Genomic DNA, 23830 nt, shown 5'->3' on the forward strand with positions numbered 1-23830 from the left:
TTTTTCTAAATCAACTAATTTACTCTTCCTCCAGTGACTCTTGATTAGTGTATCATGGACTCATGGCATTCAAGGTCGGACATTGTCACGGCATCCTTTTGAATCGCCTTGTTGTAGTTTGTAGTTGCTCAATAGCATCAAACCAACGATCTTATCCTTGGCATGATCCGGTTGGTCTTCTGCAGATGGTGTGGGTGTTGGGGCACCACTGGTCGTTGGGGCCTTCCCCTTCACTCTCCTCTTTACTGCTTTATGGCCCATTGGAGAAGTGGCCATAGTCGAAAATTGTAGAGATACATCCTGGTGTTTGCGTCTTCCTCATAGAACGTCGCGTGAATATCATCGCAACTAGCGCCACTTAGTCAGACCTTTTGCAAATTGTTAACGATACCAATGAATTTTGCAATATCTGATTGGATCTGGCACAGTGCTTGCAAAGATTATCCAATTGCGCACCAATGTTTAACTCATTTGTTGACTTTGTATATTGAGGCGATTCTATGCAAACGATATCGAGCCTTTTCTCGTTGCCTGTCACCGGGTCCTTAGAAACGTCAATGCACATTGTGTCCTCTACCGTATACTTCTTCATGCCTTCTATCTACGGAGCAATTCCCTTCCCTTTGGTTCCATATTCAATATCTTAGTCATTTACATATATTACAAAACTGTGTTTGTGTGGCAGACATTTGGAGCCTAGTCCAAGTAGGGCATTCATGGATCCCATCCCAATCCCAATGCACAAGCATAGGACACAAAGTCGAAGTTGTATACTAGGGGTTTGTTCGGTTTGCAAGATTGTATCTAGGATTAAATTTGTAGTGTGTTTGGTTCATGAGATTCAATCTCACAAGTCAACTCTTATGACTAAACAATCTCCCAATTCAATCCTAGATTATATCTTGGTATTATTTTAACTTGTCAACTGAACACTACCTAGGAGTATTACTCAACTCAACTGCCCAAGTTGCCCAAGTTCAGGCTCTGTTGTGATGCTCTCTTAAGTAAACACAAGGTTATAAACCATGTAATTCCGTTACTCTACGTGTAGCAATGCGTGTAACTCGAAGTTAAAACGATACCTATTTATGAGTTGTGAATCTAATGAAGGTAGAGGGTGAGGCTAGCTTTAATTATATTTAGATTTTACTAGTTATAATAATTTAATAAGTAACCAATTGAATAGAAAAAAGATCAATAAATTGAATAGAAAAAGTTCAATAATATACTTCCTCCGACCCATAAAAAAAGTAATTGAAGTATTGTTAGTAGAAAATGAATTTTAACTTATTAGAGAGAAAAAGACTTTCAAAATTTAAAAAGTATAAATTCTTATGGAACGATTTGAAAAAAATAGTGCATACTCTTATTGGATTCTTGTACAACGGAGGGTAGGCCTATGGAAGGACATAAACCAAACTAGTTATTACAGGAAATATATCAATAAATATACTGTATATGATTATTAAATATATAAAATATATTAAATATATAAGTGCTAAAAAATTAAAACAAAATAAATGATGATATGGAAATGAAGTGGAAATGGGAAGGCCTATGGAAGGGCCCTTCCATTGTGGGGAGATAGGCCCTCTCAAAAATTGATGATGTGGAAATAATAAAAAAAGAAGGTCCCTCCGGGAGGACCCTTCCGCTAATGGCCTAATCTCCAACATTTACCCCACCCTACACAAAATACACAGTATCCAATTAGGTTCCACCACGTGTTCCAACAACTCCCACTCACAAGTGGAGTATACAACGATTATCTGTAATTTTGCAATCCAATTTCTACAACCCTACATTTTGCGAAGACTTTCTGCGAAACTTTACCAATTCTCTACGCGTCTTTGGGTTCTGTTTCAGGTACAGAAATGGTTTTGTTTTTAAAAATTTATCTCGAGATCGATTTCATGTGTTTGCGTATGCCTGTTTCTGCTCGCTGCTCAATGAATTTTATGTGTATTTATGGTATGGCTACTGGCTAGAGTTTATGATAATCGGTGATGATATGAGCCGTTGATCGGAGTATTGGGTGAGTATCTGATAGATTTTGGCTGGATTTCTGGAAGTTGTGTTGATTTATCTTGATCATGACTTGGTTGGCTGATGTGTCGTGTTAAGTGTTGTTGTGATTGTTTTGTTTTCGTGATTTGTAGTTGGTTTTAAGAGTCCTGAGTTCATGTTTTTCGAGTTTGAATGTGATGTTTGAGTTATGTGCGTTGACTGTTTAAATAGGTACAGATCTGAGAGTTTTCATGATTTCCTATTATTTGTAGTGTAACTGAATCCATTTGTATAATTGAATTGAAATTTGAGTACTAAAAGCCTAAAATATACTGTACGTAGTATATTAGTACTGACTATTTTGTTTATAATGTTAGATCTGGGTAAATATTTAAGTTTTCTTCATCTTTAGGTTGTGGAAATGCCTAATTTGCATTGTTTATGCCCAAAATCTGGAGAATTTTTGTTGGGTTGACTGTTGAGTGACTGGAATTAGTAATAGATCATCTATATCACATAAAAGGTGTCCTCTCATGCTGATATTTACAACTTACAAGTTTTGTTTATTTTAAGGAGAATTCATGTACCTTGGAGAATTAGGACCGCTTTTTTTTAATTAAAAGGAAAAGCTCAAACAATTGACCAAGCACAAGGAACTCAATTTGTGCTTGTGCTATTATTATATCCGACAAGTAGGTATTTCTGGTTTTGCTGAATTCTATATGATATGATAATGGTTACGAATCTGTTATTTCAACATGGTAGGAAATGTTGTCAATGGCGTATGGTGGTCAGCCCATAAACCGCCACACGGATATGGCGTATCGGCATGGCGGGGTATGGCGGTTGATATATAAATAAATAAAATATTGTTAATACAGAGTATATAATATATATATAGGGATGTATTCAAATACTTTTCATATCTTTTGTTATTTTTCCTTCTTAATCCTAGCCCCACGATTTTGTCATCTGACGGTTAGATTAATGCCACGTGTCATTTAATAATGCACATTTTCATTCTAATAATGCACATCGGCTAATAATGCAACATTATAGATTAATAATGCACATTTTCATTCTAATAATGCACAGCGGCTAATAATACAACATTATAGACTAATAATGCATTGATCACAACCATCCAATTCAAGGATCCAAGGGTTGAGATTAAGAAAGAAATAGGACACTTAGGGTGCAAAGGAGCCTATATATATATATAGGGGTGCGTTAAAATAACAACACTCTTAAAATGACAATGTGACACCACGCTAGACTTCAATATTATATATGCTAGACTGCAATAGTATAAACGCTAGACTGCAATCTATAGATTGCAATCTATAGATTGCAGTCTAGCGTATTGGATATTGCAGTCGGGAAAAGTTGCAGTCTAGTGTATTGAATATTGCAGTCCGTGAAAATTTACCCTTGAGCAATTTTTATGATTGCCACATGGCAGCTTATTATTCGTCCACATGTACAAATGATTGGCTAAGAATGGTGGTATGGTGTTACTTTAAGAGGTGTTGTCATTTTAACACAATCCTATATATATATATATAAATTGAAAAAATTAGAAAATAATAGAAACAATTATTAAAGCATAATTGATAGTAATAATGTCTAAATTTATAATATCCAGACTCAGTAGCATGGGCCGGGTTATATGGGTAAATGGGCTGGTCTGTGGAGGTTCTGGGTGAAGCCAAGGGGGACTGGAGGGCTGCCGAGGTTCTGAAAGAAGGCGGGCAATGCGGGTAAATGGGCTGGGCTCATGGTAAATGGAGTAAAAAGTCAAAATTGACCGCAATGGTGGCCGCCACAAAAAGTGCTAAAAACCGGCGTGGTGATAGCGTTTTCGCCAAAATGCCTAGGCATAGTGCTATAGCACTGCCAGTCAGATATTTGACAATATTGTGGTAGGATATTATCAACTTGGTGCAGGTTGAAATGCTTATTCAGAAGAATTTTGTATGTTTTTTCGATAACAATGATGTTTGCAGGATTCCTATTAAATTTTGCTGTCCTGTTCTGAAAATATGAGCGAAGTTACTAAAACTTGCATTCATGTATAGACTATGTGCTTATTTTGATGTGTGACTTTGATCTGTTTTCGCTGCTAGCCTGCTACAAGTAGTTACTAACTACACATGCACTGTTTTTTTCCTATTGGCTATTAGGAGTACTATGTTTTTCTTCCATTGTCTTTTGGCTGAGTTTTTTACTTATTATTATGAGCTCTTTTTAATGTTCTTGCAGTTAGTGTAATAGAATGAGCCGCCCACAAGAACCACACAGGCCTTTCCTCCCCTTTGGAAACCCTTTCCGTAGGATGTCACCAAAGGGTTCATACCTGTCCCCTAAACTTCTTGCTTTGTTGAACACCTTTGAAGAGACACTGCAGGGTAGGATTAAAAATCTTAGGCCAGTAGGTAGGGATGATGTTTTGCGCTTATCGTGGATGAGGTTTATGATGGACACACTCTGTGAAATTCATACCGACGTGAAAGCATTAATTACGGCACTTGAACTCCCCGTTTCTGATTGGGATGATAAATGGATAGATGCGTATCTAGATGATAGTGTACAGTTGCTTGATATCTGCATTGCTTTCAGCTCCGAGATATCTCAGCTGAAACAGGGCCACCTCTTTCTTAAATGTGTCTTGCGCAACTTTGGTGATGCTCCCGCAAAACAGCTTGAACGTGCCCGTTCTTCTGCCGACGGATGGAAGCAACATGTTTCCAAGAAGAATCCAAGATTTGAAAACTGCTTCTCTGCCATGGATGTCCTGGCTGAAAAATTGGACTTACCAAAAATCAAGAACTCTGCCAAGGGAAAGATCTTAATGCAAGCAATGTATGGAGTCAAGGTCGTTAGTCTCTTGGTATGTAGCATATTTGCCGCTGCATTCTCTGGTTCCACAAAGAAGTTGTTGGACCTACAGGTTCCCGAAACTTTCTCATGGGCAGTGGCGTTTTCTGAGCTCCAGGCTTTTGTAAATACTGAAATAAGAAGCCTACACTCGAATGGGAGGACCACGATACTGAAGGAGCTAGAAGCTGTTGATGCAGATGTGAAGAAGTTGTACCCAATTGTGCAAGAAGGGGTGAATGCGGTTGAAGCTCAAGTATTGGAAAACTCGATATCAGATCTAGGAAAATCGGCAGAAAAACTCTCACAAGGACTTGATCTACTTGCAAAGGACGTAGACAAGTTCTTCCAGATAGTCCTAATGGGACGTGATGCTTTACTCGGTAACCTTAGGATTGGTGGCAGTGCATCTAATAGAGTGCATCGAGTGAACATCAATGTTGGAGGCCCAATGGTTAGGTGAAGGTTAAATGTAAACTCACTCCTTTGTACACAAGTGTGTAGATTAGGAGTAGTGTGTTTTCCGTTTGAATATCTACTTAAAATATGTGAGTTGTGCTGTGCTTGTCTCTGGCATATAATCGATAAATGGTTTAACCTTTATGTAGTACTAGTATTAATGAAATACTGGTTTAACCTTTATGCAGTACTAGTATTAATGAAATACTCCTTCCGTCCCACATAATTTTACCCAGTATTTCATTTTGGGTCGTCCCACATAATTTTACACACTTCACTTTTACCATTTTTGGTAGTGGACCTCATATTCCACTAATTCATTCATACTCACATTTTATTATAAAACTAATACTTTAAAAGTAGGACTCACATCCCACCAACTTTTTCAACTCACTTTTCATTAAATTTTTTAAAACCCGTGCCGGGTCAAAGTGAGTAAAATTATGTGGGACGGAGGGAGTATAAATATGGAATTATATCTATGTTTTGTCTGAATTTTTTATGGTTTTTGCAGTAATCATTTTGAATTTTTTTATGGAAAGATTAATTTTTTCGATTGTTGGGTGTGAAAATGTTTGTTAAATTGATCGATCAAGTTTCTTTTTTCTTAGTCTTGTATTCTAGGTGCAAAGATGGAATTTGTAGAATTTGAAGGCAGACATGGCTGACTAAATTTCTTCTGCTCTAGTCAATATTTGTTGTCAATTAAATGCTAATTCACGGTGATGGGAATTTCGACGGAAAAAATGGTGCGGTTGAAGAACATTGTAATTTTACATTAGTTTGAACCCGCATTTTTCTATCAATATATGTTGAACTAAATTTGGAATGCGTGATATTTGTTGAAAGTAATTAAGAGTGATGATGTGTGGTGCTATCACACGTAGTGAGAAATTAACAATACTCTATTAAATAGTAGAAGGAGATTAAGCAGAAACCAGAATCACAACTCTTACCAGGTGTATGGCAAAGATGGATGCAAAACCATCCACCTCAGAAAAGCAAATTTTGTTCACGGGTAATCTGGAGTCATTCCAGTTCAAAAGTTCACACGCAAAACCTCCTCCTCAGGTCCTCTTTCTCTAGAAATTTGACAAAAAGCATGCCAAGTTTTGTAAAAGTTAAGATTCACCACCCTTGTAATAAAAAAGCAGACGGCATAATTTAATGCGGCAGAGCTCACACCCAACTTGTTTGATCCAGAAAGAAGCATATCATCTTTGAACTTGGGATTGTTGAGTTTGTTTCACCATAATTTATTGTTTGATATTTGGCTATGTCTGTGGAGTCGAGCTATGGTTCAGCAGATCATGGCGGGCATAACATCAAAGGGGTGGCCACTCATGGCGGGAGATACGTGCAGTACAACGTCTATGGAAATCTGTTTGAGCTTTCGAGGAAGTATGTTCCTTTTAGACCTGTCGGCCGTGGTGCTTATGGCATTGTCTGGTAATAACTCATCAAAACTCCTTTTCTGTGGTAGTTTGATGATGATGATGATTAACTAATATGTTTGGCAGAATTTGTAGCCTCTTGGGTTGAGTTCAATGCTTTTAGGCTTAAAGAAAATGATGAATTTATACTTGGTTTATGATGATCACCTCTGGTTTGTCCTGCTACATGTGTCGATGTTGTCTTTCTCTATTTTATGGATGTCTGACTTTGATGGGACCTACTCTAAGTCTTACATAATAATCAAATACATATTTCTTGAAAACTTTTGAGAAAAGGTGAACCTAAACAACCTCTTCAAGTAGAAAAACTTGATGTCTTTACATAAGGAAGTTAGGCATACATACAAGCGAGGTAGAGTTGAATATCATCACACCACACTTGTCTCTTCATATTTGGCATACTAGTTCTACTTTTGGAAACAGAATTTGTCACGGCTACTGTCCAAAACAACGTTGTTAATATATCCAGTATGTTCATTGAGATTCTATGTTGTGTGGTGTTACATGTGCCTATGGAGGTCCAAGTTTCTGAGTTATATGCTAATGCCTCTGAGAAGGTTATGTCTTTCTGTTCTACTTTAATTCTATGTTTGAGCCTAACTTATCTTTTTGCTTCAGCGCTGCTGTAAACTCCGAGACACGTGAAGAGGTAGCCATTAAGAAGATTGGCAATGCATTTGATAACCGGATTGATGCAAAGAGGACGTTGCGAGAAATAAAACTTCTGCGCCACATGAATCATGACAATGTGAGAGCATACATATATCATACCAATGTTTGGATCATAACAATGTATTTCATTTTTTTTACATCTTAGCAGGTAATTGCAATCAAAGATATCATACGGCCACCTCAGAAAGAGAGCTTCAACGATGTCTACATCGTGTATGAACTTATGGACACTGATCTTCACCATATTATCCAGTCCAACCAAACATTGACTGACGACCACTGTCGGGTTTGGCCTCAATTTCTCTCTTTCATTCTTCTGTAATGGATTTTAGGTCATACAATAGATTATTTGAACAGTTGTTTGAATTCGGTGTGTGATTGTTGCTTTAGTTAAAAATACCCCTTTGTGGGATGTGATAAGTGATTTTATGTAACTTTTGCAGTATTTTCTCTACCAAATACTGCGAGGACTTAAATACGTTCATTCCGCAAATGTCTTGCACCGTGACCTCAAACCGAGTAATTTGCTCCTCAATGCTAACTGTGATCTGAAAATCGGAGATTTTGGGCTTGCAAGGACGACATCTGAGACTGATTTCATGACCGAGTATGTTGTAACTCGCTGGTATCGAGCACCGGAGCTGCTCCTAAACTGCTCTGAATACACAGCTGCAATCGATATCTGGTCTGTCGGCTGCATTTTTGGCGAAACCATGACGAGAAAACCTCTGTTTCCCGGGAAAGACTATGTCCATCAGTTGAGACTCATCACAGAGGTACCTACTTCCTGCAAAAAGAGAATAATGTCCAAAAAAAAACAAATTTTTTTTTTATTATTTTCCTATGTTTGATCTATACTATTGTCTGGATATCGATGCTTTTCTACTGTCTGCTGTTCTTTTGAAAGCTCATAGGCTCTCCGGACGATGCCAGCCTTGGTTTCCTCAGGAGCGACAATGCCCGAAGATACGTAAGGCAGCTCCCGCAATACGTGAAGCAGCAATTCTCCACCAGATTCCCCAACAACACAGCTAGCGCTCTGGATTTACTAGAAAAAATGCTCGTCTTCGACCCAAGCAAGCGTATTACTGGTATAGCTCTAGTGCTCAAATCATTCATTTATCTTTTCCAATATGATTTCTTCTGTAACTATGAAAGAGTGATGATCATATGCAGCTGATGAGGCTCTCTGCCATCCGTACTTGGCGCCTCTCCACGACATCAACGAGGAGCCTGTCTGCCCCCGCCCTTTTGTTTTTGACTTTGAGCTGCCATCCTACACTGAAGAAAACATCAAAGAGCTCATCTGGAGGGAGTCTGTAAAATTCAACCCCGACCCGACTCACTGAGGAATGTAACCGTACGATGTAGAACGCCACGATCTTTTAAACTCTGCAGAAACATGTATTGAAGTTGAACAACGTAAGTAGTCCCCAAAGAGGAGATGAGTAATAATTTTAGTAGATTCTTATTTGTCTATTGACTAGTATCTTTTCAGTTGAGTATTTTGTTGTATAAAAGAGCTGAAATTTAACCTTAATGTTTGCACCATGGTAAATTTTTTAGTGATAAAACTTAAATATCATATAGTTTAACTGCATGTTTCATTACACAATAATTCTTGTTATAAGCGGACAAGGAAGCAAGACACTAATAAGAACATGTCTGTAACTCTGCATTATCTATAGGTAGATTGTCTGCAGGGAAATCACACATTTCTTCTCCTTCTCCTCCTGCTGGGAGGAGCTGGCACGGCGTGAGCCTGGCTGTGAATATCGTCCCAACTAGCGCCACTCTGTCAGTCCTGCAAACATATTAACGATATCAACGAATATTTGCAATATCTGATTGGATCTGGCTTAGCGCTTGCAAAGATTATCCCATTTGCGCTCTAATGTCCTACTCGATTTGTCGACTTTGTATAAGGAGGCGATTCTCTCCCAAATGATTTGGAGCCTTTTCTCGGTGCCTATCACTGGGTCCTTAGAAACGTCGATAATACACATTGATATCACCTTTGGGTCATCTATTGTATACTTCTTCATGCCTTCTATCCACGGAGCCTTTTCCCTTAATATTCAAAGTCTCATAGTCATTTACGCATATTCCGAAACTTCTAAGTATTTGGTGTGGCCGTTTGTGAATGTGTCTGTGCCTGGTCCAAGCAGTGCAGTCATGGATGATTGGATCCCCCTATATATCCCAATGCACGAGCATAGGAGATCAAGTCGAAGTTATAGTATCACACAATTCAGCGTCCCTGGTCCGGGCTCAATTGTGGATGCTCTCTTTAAGTCTTAAGTAAGAACGAGGTTACATACCATGAAACTCAGCGTGTTGCAATGGTGTTTAACTCGAAGTTAAAACAATGCGTTCTTTATGAGGTGTGAATCTAATTATGATAGATCTGGTATCATCTGCATGGTCAGGTTAGCTTTAATTATAAGTATTAGTTATTTAATATAATAAGTAATCAATTGAAAGGAAAAAAGGTCAATAATATTGCTTTGGAAGGCTACAAACCAGCTAGTTATTACAAGAAATACTATATCGACCAGCGGCAAACTAACACAAATTCAAGGCATACTAACATTTTTTTATGTATTTTTTTAATAAATTAGTGAGGAGTAGAGTGGACATTGGCTCGTGTGTGGAAGCCCGGATTTTTTTTTATTATGTAATTTTTTTGATTTTTAGTTAATGTACTTTTTTTTTTTATTTAAATAAAATTAACGAATTTTTTCCGTATATATGTCGTAAATTTAATTCCGTATTGTGATTTTAATTCCGTAAATGTAGTATTTTTTGAATTATTTTTATTGCGGTTGACTTATGGTGGCCTAAATCTGATGTGGCAGGTGGATTTTTAGTGCTGCTGACGTGGCAGGGGGAGAAACTGCTGGCCGATTTCTGGCCGAAGTACCATTGGAGATGCTCTAAGTGAGAGAAAAAAAATTACTGCTTTTTTGATAAATAGAAAAAATGACTTCACTGTTATGGAATGAAAAGAGCAGTATTTCTTTACACAAATAGATATTGATCAATAAATGAAAGAAAAAGGGAGACTTTTACGGCGATTAATAATAGAGTACTCCACTCTCTTCATCCCAATTAAGTTGAGTCAAAACTTTTGATTATAAAGATTAAAAAAATGCGTTGAAAAGTAGGAAAGATGAGAGAGTAAAGTATGTGACAGAATAAGGTAATAATGATTGACTGTTTTATTTGTTTTTATAAAAAAGGAAATGATTCAATAGCTGGGATATCACAAAAAGAAATACTCCCTCTATCCCAACTTATGTCACTCTTTTCCATTTTGATCCGTCCCAACTTAATTGTCACACTTTAGTTTTATCATAAATAGTAAATAGGTCTTACATTCCACTAACTCACTCTACTCATATTTTATTGTAAAACTAATCTTAAAAACTGAGTTCCACAATTTACTATTTTTTTCAAGCAAACTTTTCTATACATTTCTTGTCCAATTCAAATTAGAACTAAGGGATTGATATATTTTTCATTTATGTAATATTTTGGGTCAAGAGAGTCTGCTGTGGCATAGGAGTACAATTTTGACAATCCGTAGGAGAAGAAGTATCGAATGATTAAACACGCCTTGATCAACGGCCAGATTTCGCGCACTTTAACCTTCTACATGAACCCCCACCTTACATAAAATACATCGGCCAATTAGAGTTGGCCACCTGTTCCAACAGCCCCCACCCACAATTATACAACTATTATCTGCAATTTTGCAATTCAATTCAGTTTCTACAACCCTACATTTTGCGAAGACTCTCTGCGAAGCTTTGCCAATTCTCTACTCGTCTTTGAGTTCTGTTTCAGGTACAGAAATGCTTTTTTATCTCGAGATCGATTTCATATGTTTGCATATACCTGTTTCTGCTCCATGTTCCATGGATTTTATGTGTATTTATGGTATGGCTATAGTTTGCGATAATCGGTGATGATATGAGTCGTTGAACGAGTATTGGGTGAGTATCTGATAGATTTTGGCTGGATTTCTGGAAATTGTGTTGATTTATCTTGATTATGAGTTGTTTGGCTGATATTTTTTGTTAGTGTTGTTGTGATTGTTTTCGTGTTTCGTGACATGTAGTTAGTATTAAGAATCCTGAGTTCGCATTTTTCGAGTTTGAATGTGACGGTTGAGGGATAATATCTGCGTTGACTGTTTAAATCGGTGAAGAACTGAGAGTTTCCATGGCTTCCTGTTCTTGGTTGTTTTGTTGGCTAGATTTGTATTATTCAATTACAATCTTAGAGGGCTAAGATAGTACTACTAGTATTTTGGTTAAAATGTTAGATCTGGGTAAATGTTTTTGCTTTCTTCATCTTTGGGTGGTGGACATGTCTAATTTGCACTTTTATGCCCAAAACCTGGAGAATTTTGTTGGGTTGAGTGAATGGAATTAGGATTACATCATCTATATCACATGAAAGGTGTCCTGTCGTGCTGATATTTACAACTTACAAGTTTTGTTTATTTTAAGGAGAATTCATGTACCTTGGAAAATTAGGACTGCTTTTTGTAAATTAAAAGGAAAAGTTCAAACTTCAAACAATTGAACAAGCACAAGGAACCCAATTTGTGTTTGTGCTATTATTATATCCGACAAGTAGAGTAGGTATATCTGGTTTTGGTGAATTCTATTTCTACTATGTTATATGATATGATAATGGTTACATGTATGTTATTTCGACATGGTAGGCAATGTTTTCAATGGCGTATGATGGCTTACGGCGGTCCGCCCAAAAACCACCATAGGGATATGGCGTATCGGCATGGCGGGATATGGTGGTCGATAAATAAATAAATATTACTAATATATATATATATAAATTCAAAAAATTAGAAAATAATAACAATGTAAAATCTAAACTCTTATAACAATCATTAAAGCATAACTTCACAAACAATTAATATGTCTAATAACTAAAGTCTTAGTTCAACAAAATATAAAGCTATCATAATTGATAATAATAGTGTAAATCTCAATTATCCTCAATAGTACGGGGCCTGGTTATATGGGTGAATGGGCTGGGCTAGGAGGTTATGGAAGAAGGCAGGGGGGACGTGCTGGAGGGTGGTGGGCTGGCAATAGTGGGCAGTGTCACTAGGGTAGAATTTTCGGTGAAAGAAAGAAGAAGATTTAGGGTTTATCGTTCTGATTTTTTGTTTAATCTTAAATCTCTTTTTATTTGAAATTTGGGCCAGTCTGTAAATGGAGTGAAGTCAAAATTGACGCTGAAAATTCAAAACTGACCGCCATCATAGCTATGGTGGTGCCATGTGCCGCCAAAAAAAACCGGTGTGGCAATGGCATTTTCACCAAAAACCGCCACGGCATAGCACCATATCACTGCCATGGCAGATATTTGACAACATTGATGATAGGATACAATATTCTTCAACTTGGTGCAGATTGAATTGCTTATTCAGAAGAATTTGTTTGTTTTTTGGATAGCCATGATGTTTGCAGGGTTCGTATAAGATTTGCTGTCATGTTGGTTTGAAAATATGAGCGAAGTTACTAAAACTTGCATTGATGTATAAACTATGTGCGTATTTTGATGTGCGACTTTGATCTGTTTTTGCTGCTACAAGTATTTCCTAACTACCCTTGCACCGATGTTTTCCTATTACTATGTTTTTCTTCCATTGTCTTTCGGCTGAGTGTTTTACTTATTGTTATTGGCTCTTTTTAATGTTCTTGCAGTTAGTGTAATAGAATGAGCCGCCCACAAGAACCACACAGGCCTTTCCTCCCCTTTGGAAACCCTTTCCGTAAGATGTCACCAAAGGGTTCATACCTGTCCCCTAAACTTCTTGCTTTGTTGAATACCTTTGAAGAGACATTGCAGGGTAGGATTAAAAATCTTAGGCCAGTAGGTAGAGATGATGTCCTGCGCTTATCGTGGATGAGGTTTGCGATGGACACACTCTGTGAAATTCATACCGACGTGAAAGCATTAATTACGGCACTTGAACTCCCCGTTTCTGATTGGGATGATAAATGGATAGATGCATATCTAGATGATAGTGTACAGCTGCTTGATATCTGCATTGCTTTCAGCTCCGAGATATCTCAGCTGAAACAGGGCCACCTCTTTCTTAAATGTGTCTTGCGCAACTTTGGTGATGCTCCTGCAAAACAGCTTGAACGTGCCCGTTCTTCCGCCGACAGATGGAAGCAACATGTTGCCAAGAAGAATCCAAGATTTGAAAACTGCTTCTCTGCCATGGATGTCCTGGCTGAAAAACTGGACTTACCAAAAATCAAGAACTCCGCCAAGGGAAAGATCTTGATGCAAGCAATGTATGGAGTCAAGGTTGTTAGTCTCTTGGTATGTAGCATATTTGCCGCTGCATTCTCTGGTTCCACAAAGAAGTTGTTGGACCTACAGGTTCCCGAAACTTTCTCATGGGCAGTGGCGTTTTCTGAGCTCCAGGCTTTTGTAAATACTGAAATAAGAAGCCTACATTCGAATGGGAGGACCACGATACTGAAGGAGCTAGAAGCTGTTGACACAGATGTGAAGAAGTTATACCCAATTGTGCAAGAAGGGGGGAACGCGGTTGAAGCTCAAGTATTGGAAAACTCGATATCAGATCTAGGAAAATCAGCAGAAAAACTCTCACAGGGACTTGATCTACTCGCAAAGGACGTAGACAAGTTCTTCCAGATAGTCCTAATGGGACGTGATGCTTTACTCGGTAACCTTAGGATTGGTGGCAGTGCATCTAATAGAGTGCATCGAGTGAACATCAATGTTGGAGGCCCAATGGTTAGGTGAAGGTTAAATGTAAACTCACTCCTTTGTACACAAGTGTGTAGTTTAGAAGCATTGTTTTTTCTGTTTGAATATCTACTAAATGTGTGTGAGTTTGCTGTGTGTGTCTGGCATATAATCGGTAAATGGTTGAACCTCTATGTAGTAGTATTAGTATTAGTATTAGTATTAGTATTGATGAAATATAAATATAAATATAAATATGGCATCATATCTATAACAGTTCGTGTTAGCATGTTTTGTCCGAATTTTTTATGGTTTTTGCAGTAATCATTCGAGCTCTTTTTTGAAAGAGTAATTATTTCAATTGTTGGATGTCAAAATGTTTGTAGAGTTGAATTGATTGATCAAGTGGTTTTTCTTGGTCTTCTATATACTGGTTTGAAATATTGGATTTGAAAGGCAGACATGGCTGACTTGACTAAATTGCTTTTGCTCTGGTCAATATTTGTGGTCAATTATATGTATCCAAGGTGATGGGAATTTCGCAGGAAAAATGGTGGGGTTCAAGAACACTGAAAATTATTTGCACAAGTCACAAGTGTGATTTCAGTCAAAAAAATTGTTCGTGATTTGTTAGAAGAGTATTCGAATATGATCTATAATATGACAAGATTAAAAAATTGTACCAAGTAATAATTTATCAAGAATTCGCATTTTGAGTGAATCTATCAGATACCTGTTTCTTGAAATAAAATTTGGAATCGTGATATTTGCTGAAAATAATTACTAGTGATGATGTGTGGTGTTATATGTTAGCATATGTAGTAGAATTAACAATATTAGATTGAAGAAGAATGACAACGTTTGTAGAGTCAACCTGCAACCAGGTGTATGGCAAAGCCATCCTCCTCAGAAAAGTCAATTTTGTTCACGGGTAATCTGGAGTCATTCCAGTTCAAAAGTTCACACTCAGTCCTCTCTCTCTAGAAATTTGATAAAAAAGCATGCCAAGTTTTAGAAAAGTTAAGATTCACCACCCTTGTAATAAAAAAGCAGACGTCATAATTAAATGCGGCAGGGGTCACTTTTGATCAGGAAGAAAACCCAAAAAGAAGCATATCATCTTTGAACTTGGGATTGTTGAGTTTGTTTTAGTTTGATATTTGGCTATGTCTGTGGAGTCGAGCTATGGTTCAGCAGATCATGGTGGGCATAACATCAAAGGGGCGGCCACTCATGGCGGGACATACATGCAGTACAACGTCTACGGGAATCTATTTGAGCTTTCGAGGAAGTATGTTCCTTTTAGGCCTGTCGGCCGTGGTGCTTATGGCATTGTCTGGTAATAACTCTCCTTTCTAATATGTTTGGCGAAATTTGGAGTCTTGAATTTGTTGGGCCTCTTTGGATGAGTTCAATGCTTTAGGCTTATAGAAAATGGTGATTTTGGACTTGGTTTGGAATGATGATCACCTCTGGTTTTTCTTGGTTATGAACTTGATGTGTCGATGTCGTCTCTCTCTGTTTTGTGGTTGTCTGGCTTTGATGAGGCCTATTCTACTCTTACATGCTTGAAAATGCTATCAGGCATAATAATCAAAGACATATTTCTTCAAAACTTTGGAGAAAAGGTGAACTGGAAAAACTATTACATAACTTGTCTTCATATTTGACATACTGGTTCTACCTTACGAAACAGAATTTGTCACGGCTACTGTCCAAAACAACGTGTTTAATATATCCAGTTTGTTCACTGCAATTCTATGTTGTGTAGTTTTACATGTGCCTATGGAGGTCCTTGTAGTATGGCATATACTCGTATTTTGTCCTAGTTTCTGAGTTCTATGCTAATGCCTCTGAGAAGGTTATGTCTTTCTGTTCTACTTTAATTCTATGTTTGAGCCTAACTAATCCTTTTGCTTCAGCGCTGCTGTAAACTCCGAGACACGTGAAGAGGTAGCCATTAAGAAGATTGGCAATGCATTTGATAACCGGATTGATGCAAAGAGGACGTTGCGAGAAATAAAACTTCTGCGCCACATGAATCATGACAATGTGAGAGCATACATATATATACTTATGTTTGGAACATGACAATGTATTTCATTTTTTACATATAAGCAGGTAATTGCAATCAAAGATATCATACGGCCACCTCAGAAGGAGAACTTCAACGATGTCTACATCGTGTATGAACTCATGGACACTGATCTTCACCATATTATCCAGTCCAACCAAACATTGACAGACGACCATTGTCGGGTTTGGCCTCGATTTCTTACTTTCATTCCTTTGCAACTGATTTTAGGTCATACTATAATAGACCATTTGAACATGTTTGAATTTTGTGTGTGGTTATGTTAGTTTCAAACTTTCAATGTTGTGGGATGTGATAAGTGATTTCCTTGTAACTTTTGCAGTATTTTCTCTACCAAATACTGCGAGGACTTAAATACGTTCATTCCGCAAATGTGTTGCACCGTGACCTCAAACCGAGTAATTTGCTCCTCAATGCTAACTGTGATCTGAAAATCGGAGATTTTGGGCTTGCAAGGACGACATCTGAGACTGATTTCATGACCGAGTATGTTGTCACTCGCTGGTATCGAGCACCGGAGCTGCTCCTAAACTGCTCTGAATACACAGCTGCAATCGATATCTGGTCTGTCGGCTGCATATTTGGCGAAACCATGACGAGAAAACCTCTGTTTCCAGGGAAAGACTATGTCCATCAGTTGAGACTCATCACAGAGGTACCTACTTCCTGCAAATAGATAATAATGTCCCAAAAAAAAAACAATTTTTTTTTCCCCTATGTTTGATCTATACTATTGTCTGGATATTTATGCTTTTCTACTGTCTGCTGTTCTTTTGAAAGCTCATAGGCTCTCCAGACGATGCCAGCCTTGGTTTTCTCAGGAGCGACAACGCCCGAAGATACGTTAGGCAGCTCCCGCAATACTTGAAACAACAGTTCTCCACCAGATTCCCCAACAACAAAGCTAGCGCTCTGGATTTACTAGAGAAAATGCTCGTCTTCGACCCAAGCAAGCGTATTACTGGTATAGCTCTAGTGCTCAAATCATTCATTTATCTTTTCCAATATGATTTGTTCTGTAACTATGAAAGTTTGATGATCATATGCAGCTGATGAGGCTCTCTGCCATCCGTACTTGGCGCCTCTACACGACATCAACGAGGAGCCTGTCTGCCCCCGCCCTTTTGTTTTTGACTTTGAGCTGCCATCCTACACTGAAGAAAACATCAAAGAGCTCATCTGGAGGGAGTCTGTAAAATTCAACCCCGACCCGACTCACTGAGGAATAATTGTAGTGGATACTTATTTGTCTATTATCTTTGCAGTTCAGTATATTGCTGTACAAAAAAGCTCAAGTTTAACCTTAATATTTGCACCATAGTAAATTTTTCAGTGATAAAACTCAATAACACTCATTTGGAAATGCTTTTAGTTTAACCGCATGTTTCATTACACAATAATTATTGTCTGAAGCAGACAAGGAAGCAGGACACTAATATGAACATGTCTGTAGCTCTACATTATCTATAGGTAGATTGTCTGCAGGGAAATCACACATCCCTTCTCCTTCTCCTGCTGCTGGCAGAAGCTGGCATGGCGGCGGCACCACGCCTCCAGTAACCCCAGCGATGTCCGTGCACGTCCACGGGTACTTCTTGGCCTTGGCTGCCAACCTGATGGTGACGTTGGACATGCAGATGCCGGTGAAGGGATCACCAGCGATCCCTTCGAGGCGGGCTGCCATTGTGGCATTTTCAGCAATGACGTCGCGGTAGTTTATCCCTTTGATCTCCGGTAGGGCGTTGGGGTCGTAGTGGTTGTCGGCGTGGGAGCCGTAGTTTCCGGTCATCCAAAAAACCCATTTCATTGTGTGTAGAGTCATGCCTTTTACATAGATATCTTTGACATAGCCTCCCCTGCCTACTCCTGTCTTGATTCTGACCCCAGATTCTGTGTTGATGGCTGTGATGTCTTGTGCCCTGACATCCTGGATGCCGCCGGACATCTCGCTCCCGAGGGCGATGGCAGCACTGTAGGGGGAGATGCAGGTGAGGCGGCGGATGACGAGCTGCTTGGTGGGCATGCCGTAGCTGATTCCATACTCGTCCCACCCGCTCTTCACCGCTATGCAGTCGTCACCCGAGACGATGTAGGTGTCCTCAATTCTTGTGTTGGTGCAAGAATCTGAAAAGTAGGAACCTTGTTAGGACATCAAATCTTTCTACATCAGAAGAATTAGAAAATGTGCTAGCAAAATACAAGAAGTGTAACTCATACTCTATTAGCATGACTGAGGGCTTTTAGGAAGTGTCCTAAGAAAAAAAATACGTTGAGGATTTAACCAAAAACGGACAATATCATACTAATGCAAGTTCAGTGTGCATCAACAAACCCTCATAGAGAGATTGAACACTTTTGAAGTCAAGGTACCTGGATTGATCCCATCTGTATTAGGAGAAGTGACAGGGGCAAGAATTGTGATCCCTTGGATGATGACATTCCTACCAAGATGTAAAACAGATTAGGTATGGGAAGAGTATGTGGGTTTGTGTGTGTGAGAGAGAGAGAGAGAGAGAGAAGAAACCTGCTATAGACTGGATGGACATTCCATGAGGGAGAATTGAGAAAAGTGAGATTGGATATCTGAACTGTGTCTGAATGCATGATTTCAATGAGATAAGGCCTAGTGTATTTCAACTTCCTCTTGTGAAACTGCTGCCACCACAGATCACCCTGCCCATCAATTGTTCCATTTTCACCTAATTCAACATAATCAAATTTAGACAACCCCCCTTGCAAGATCAAAGAAAATGTATGAAAAAAGATGGATATGGATATGTTACCAGTGACAACAACATCAGTGAGATTAGTCCCAAATATAAGGCTGATATACCTCCCACCAGCCGTATCCCTTCCATGCCCATACGACGGCAGAGGATCCACCACCGGCCACGACTTTATATCCTGTAACAAAATCCTCGTTCCAATTTAATACTCCATCCGTCTCACTCAGTTTTATAAAAATGTTAAAATATATGCTGAAAAAGAAATGTTTCATTTTGAATGAGACTGATGGCTATTCTCTGTGCTTTAAAATCTTATGTTGAAAAAGAAATGTTTGGCTTTGAATGAGACTTAATGGAGTGTTTTAAAATCATATGATGAAAAAGAAATATTTGGCTTTAAATGAGATTGATGGAGCATGTAAACATACCTGAGAGGCAAGAAGGACAGCATCTTTGTGGAGATAGAGAGTGAAATGGCTGGTGAGGTTGAAGCTCCCCGTAAGCCATTTCCCGGGCGGAACTACGAGCTGAGCTCCGCCCTCGGATGCGTATTGGCTGAGATGATCGACCGCTTGCTGGAAGGCACCGGTGTTGAGCGTGGCGCCATCTCCCACTCCACCAAAGTCAAGTATCGATGCAGTGTGAGCTCTGCAGCTGATGGCGGAGTAATCCAAAGACTCTTGAATCCTCCGTTTCGTTTTCCGGCATTCGACGCCGTCCAAGATCGTCACTCCAACAACTACAACCAACACCACCAACAACGGGGCTGCCTTCATCATCTGTTTTAATACAACAAATCAATAAAATAAATTTCCAAGATAAATGAAAATGTGTGTCAAATTTAGGCTACCTGATCTGCTGAATGAATGAGGAATTCTTTTGTTGGTGTATCGAATATTTATACAAGCTTTAACTGTTTGGTAATACAATTCGGAATTTTAGATGAGTTCGTTTTTTAGTCATCAGAAATGTGACGTACATACTTTCTTCACGTGGTTTTAAAACAAAAACTAAATCATTAATTCGTTAAATATTTTAAGGAAATTCAAGCTTATAGATATAATTATTCAATCATGAGTATCTCACACAACCTTTGTCTATATTAATCTCACTTATTCATTTCAAAAAATGCACTTTCATTGTTATTATAAAAGGGATGTTTTATAAATACAACCTTTAGGTTAGATTAAATTAGGGATATTCATTTTAAGGTGGTTCTTTAGCAAATGAAAAGATGTTTTTTAGTTTTTTTTTCTAAATAAAAATATTAATTATGTGCAATATGCAGTTATCCCTGTGGAATTTGTTTGTTTTGTTTCAGTTGGGAAGTAGTTAGTGGGTCCCAGAAAAACTGGTGAGTGATTGAGTGTGTGTGCTTCCATGATTCCATCCCGTGAGCCTCTCCACTACTGCCGACCCACTTCTTCACGGGCAACCGTCCCGTAGGTCCCACCACACCCCACGCGTACCTCCCAAATTTAACACCGCCTTTTATTTCTCCAACCAAATATACCATCTACAGTCTCACCAATATACTCCCTTCATCCGTCGCTAGGAGTTCTATTTCTCAGCGGTACAGGGTATGAGTTTTAAGAAATATTAAAAAAAATAGATGGAAAAAATTAATAGAATACATGACTCACTTATATATCCTAATTTTAAATGAAATATGAGAGAAAAAGTTAGTGGAATATGAAACCCTATTATCATTTATATTAATAATAATTTTCACATTTTTATCTATATTCATTCAGGTTCGGCGATACAGTATTAGATATAGTTTGAAAAGCTAAGATATTATTTCCTTCGTTCCACAGTAATAGAGACATTTTATTTTCTGCAAAAAATGATAGTATTAAATAGTTAAAGTGAAGAGAGAGTAAAGTAAAAGAGAAAATAATATAGTGAAGAGTCTTATCTGCAATATTATCTCTTTACTTTACTTTTTCTCTATTTTAACTATTTATAATTGTTTTTTCAAAATAAGTGCGCAAAATGAAATGTCTCTATTACTATGGAACGGAAGGAGTAGTTGTTTAGCCTAGTCTTCTATTCTACATTTGTCACTAAAATCAATGACTTTTATTAGTGATATACTCCCTCCGTCCACAAAAAATAGAGCAAGTTGTATATGTCACGGGTTTTAATGTAGAATTGATAAAGTAAGAGAGAAGGAGAAAAAGTAAGTGAAAAGTAGTGTTAGTGGAATGATGTGTAGGGTTATTATTTGTTGAAAACTTTCCATAAATGAATGTGCTCTATTTTTTTTGGACGGAAACAGTATAAATTAAAAAAATTATGGATTACAACATCTAGATCATACCTCCTTTGCCCCTTTGTAATAGAGACATTTCATTTTGAGTACTCATTTAAAAAAAATGATAATAAATAAAATAATGTAGAGGGAAAAAGTAAAGTAAGAAAGAAAATAACATAAAGATAATTCTTCTTTATATTATTCTCTCTATTACTTTATCATATTTTCACTTTAACTATTTATTATCATTTTTTTAAAACAAGCGCTGAAAATAAAACGCATCTCGTACATAGGGACAGAGAGTACAAATAGATGGGGTCATTGATTAATATGTAAAAATTATGGATTCCGGTTTCAACATGATGCCCAATTTGTCCAAATACAAAATGTCAAAATTATTATAGACTAGTAATTAGCTATTTTTTAAAATTGCAAGATTGGCCAGCATTTGATGAAAGTTTATAATTTTCCCGACAATTTATCTTATAGTATTTAAATTCATATCCAACTTGGTGTGACACTAACTAATATAGGTAACGTGTTAGTTTTGATAGATACTCCATAACCTGGAGTATTAAAATTAAAATTTTGGATTCGTACTACTCATTAACTTTTTATTGAACTTAAGAATACTAAAGGATAAGATTGTAGAATTAAGTTCCACTAACGAAATGAACTCTCGTATACATCAAATTCTGAGATTCATACCTAACTATATCTTGTTCGGATGTGTATTTACCTAATCAAATTTTTCTGAAGCAATGTGATCATTTCATGCCGATAGCGGATAGTCCACCAAATTATTAATGTAAAATAAGAGTAGGCTCTATTGTATATGGAACTACTATTATTACATAAAAAATGATACTAAATGGCCTAGTAAGATGGCATAAAAAGTAGAGAGAGCATTAGAAAGTGGTATATAAACATACCACCTCCAATGCTGATTTGGGTTGAATCCTTTCTAGCCACACATCAAGAAATGGTTTGTTTGTAGTTATTATTGTAATACTAACATAGGGAGTATTTAATTTGAAAGTAATGTGAATTTTTGTCATCTTATTAGAGTCACAAGGCTTTGTTTCCCGGTCACGAGAGCCCTTTTTTAGCTCACCAACAAATAATTTTCTTTTGTTTCTTTCCTACATCAAACCAACCCTTCACTATTCGTCTCGAATCATCCAATAATGGATTGAATGTGTATGTATGTGTAAATTAAATTATAAATTTTCTTTTGAAAGAATAAAATTCATCTTCAAATAAAAGTGGAATAACATTTTTTTTAATTTAATAGAACCCTAAATCCTAAATCCCAGATCCTAATATTTCATTTTACTAATTCAGTTTTTCAAGTAATATATGTAGAAAAAAAAGGTGTATATTTATTCGGTTGACAACTTACAAAAGTGTAAAGAATATGGGTGTGTTTGCTCAAAGCATCAAAGTGACTACCAAATCATCTACAATGACGTTTGTTTTTCGCATCTGTTTTAAAAAAATAATTGTAAATAGTTAAAGTGAAGATAAAATTAAAAGAGAAAATATTGTAGAAAAGACTCGCGTTTACATTATATTCTCTCTTACTTAATTTTATCTCAACTATAACTATTTACTAGTATCATTTTCCAAAACAGGTCCAAAAATAGAACATCTTGCTTAAGATGGGACAGAGAAGGAGTACTTTTTATGTTTATTTTGAATGATCATATTTTAAACCTATCCCACAAAATTTTAATTGTCCGTGGTCAATAAAAAGCAACATTTTTTCTATTGTCTAACTATTTACTATTTCTACTATTTTATTCTCCCTCTATTTTTTTTAATTTTATTCATTTTTTATTTAACACAATAAAAAATTAATTTCTTAAATTATATGCTAAAAAGAAGTTGATCATTTCAGATTGGACGGAGGTACTTTGTATAAAATTGATTGATAAAGTACAAAATGATCAAATTATCCATAGTAGATTTGGTTTCTTCAAGAATTGTAAACAATAGTACTATAAATTTATACTTCCTATGTCTCGCAATACGAGTCCTATTTAGTTATGACATGAGTTTTAAGAAATGCAAAAAAAAAGTGGGTTGTATAAGTTAGTGGAATATGAGTTCAACTTATATATATTAATTTTATACACCATTCGTCCCCAAAAAAATATGTACTTGAGTTTGACACAGGTTTTAATGTAAAATTGGTAAAGTAAGAGAGAGGTAAAGAGAAAAAGTAATTAAAGTATTGTTAGTGGAGAATAGGTCACATCTCATTAGAAAGAAAAGACTTTCCAAAATTAGAAAGTGCATATTCTTGTGAGACGGACTAAAATGGAAAAAATGCATATTCTTATGGGACATGAGAGTACTAATAAATAAGTTGGTAGAATATGAGTCATACTTACCATTTAAGGTAAAATATAACTCTTACAGTGGGACGAACCAAAATAGTAAATAAGACTCTGATTGAGTTATCGTGGGTTGGAGGGAGTAACTTTTAGGCAAAGATTTATACTAGTACTATAAG

General features: G+C 37.1%; 5 protein-coding genes across 7 annotated transcripts; 4 read left to right on the top strand and 1 right to left on the bottom strand.

Annotated features, from left to right (window-relative positions):
- The first annotated feature begins 1744 nt into the window (after nt 1-1744).
- Nucleotides 1745-5564, top strand: LOC125221798 (protein BPS1, chloroplastic-like). 3 transcript variants are annotated; one of them, XM_048124057.1, is made up of 4 exons: nt 2575-2699; nt 2773-2844; nt 3653-3929; nt 4270-5564. In XM_048124057.1, the coding sequence occupies exon 4, from the start codon at nt 4283-4285 to the stop codon at nt 5345-5347; it is 1065 nt and encodes a 354-aa protein (XP_047980014.1). In that variant the 5' UTR covers nt 2575-2699; nt 2773-2844; nt 3653-3929; nt 4270-4282; the 3' UTR covers nt 5348-5564. The 3 variants fall into 3 exon arrangements, with proteins under 3 accessions (XP_047980012.1, XP_047980013.1, XP_047980014.1); XM_048124055.1 differs by lacking the exons at nt 2575-2699; nt 2773-2844; nt 3653-3929 and adding an exon at nt 1745-1866; XM_048124056.1 differs by lacking the exons at nt 2575-2699; nt 2773-2844; nt 3653-3929 and adding an exon at nt 1891-2035.
- A 188-nt stretch (nt 5565-5752) lies between these two features.
- LOC125221797 (mitogen-activated protein kinase homolog MMK2-like) lies at nt 5753-8942 on the top strand. Its single transcript, XM_048124054.1, has 7 exons — nt 5753-6414; nt 6632-6792; nt 7416-7545; nt 7618-7755; nt 7913-8245; nt 8377-8560; nt 8646-8942. The coding sequence occupies exons 1-7, from the start codon at nt 6307-6309 to the stop codon at nt 8816-8818; spliced, it is 1227 nt and encodes a 408-aa protein (XP_047980011.1). The 5' UTR covers nt 5753-6306; the 3' UTR covers nt 8819-8942.
- A 2250-nt stretch (nt 8943-11192) lies between these two features.
- Nucleotides 11193-14362, top strand: LOC125223107 (protein BPS1, chloroplastic-like). Its single transcript, XM_048126089.1, has 2 exons — nt 11193-11318; nt 13214-14362. The coding sequence occupies exon 2, from the start codon at nt 13227-13229 to the stop codon at nt 14289-14291; it is 1065 nt and encodes a 354-aa protein (XP_047982046.1). The 5' UTR covers nt 11193-11318; nt 13214-13226; the 3' UTR covers nt 14292-14362.
- A 281-nt stretch (nt 14363-14643) lies between these two features.
- Nucleotides 14644-17636, top strand: LOC125223106 (mitogen-activated protein kinase 4-like). Its single transcript, XM_048126088.1, has 6 exons — nt 14644-15573; nt 16157-16286; nt 16356-16493; nt 16652-16984; nt 17110-17293; nt 17379-17636. The coding sequence occupies exons 1-6, from the start codon at nt 15401-15403 to the stop codon at nt 17549-17551; spliced, it is 1131 nt and encodes a 376-aa protein (XP_047982045.1). The 5' UTR covers nt 14644-15400; the 3' UTR covers nt 17552-17636.
- Nucleotides 17637-17665: 29 nt separating this feature from the next.
- LOC125223105 (probable polygalacturonase) lies at nt 17666-20039 on the bottom strand. The gene is made up of 6 exons (XM_048126087.1): nt 19906-20039; nt 19484-19834; nt 19113-19233; nt 18854-19028; nt 18700-18770; nt 17666-18453 (listed from the first exon to the last, which is right to left on the bottom strand). The coding sequence occupies exons 2-6, from the start codon at nt 19832-19834 to the stop codon at nt 17762-17764; spliced, it is 1410 nt and encodes a 469-aa protein (XP_047982044.1). The 5' UTR covers nt 19906-20039; the 3' UTR covers nt 17666-17761.
- Nucleotides 20040-23830: the final 3791 nt, after the last annotated feature.

The sequence above is a fragment of the Salvia hispanica genome, chromosome 4 (genome assembly GCF_023119035.1).
Source record: "Salvia hispanica cultivar TCC Black 2014 chromosome 4, UniMelb_Shisp_WGS_1.0, whole genome shotgun sequence".
NCBI classification, from domain to species: Eukaryota; Viridiplantae; Streptophyta; class Magnoliopsida; order Lamiales; family Lamiaceae; genus Salvia; species Salvia hispanica.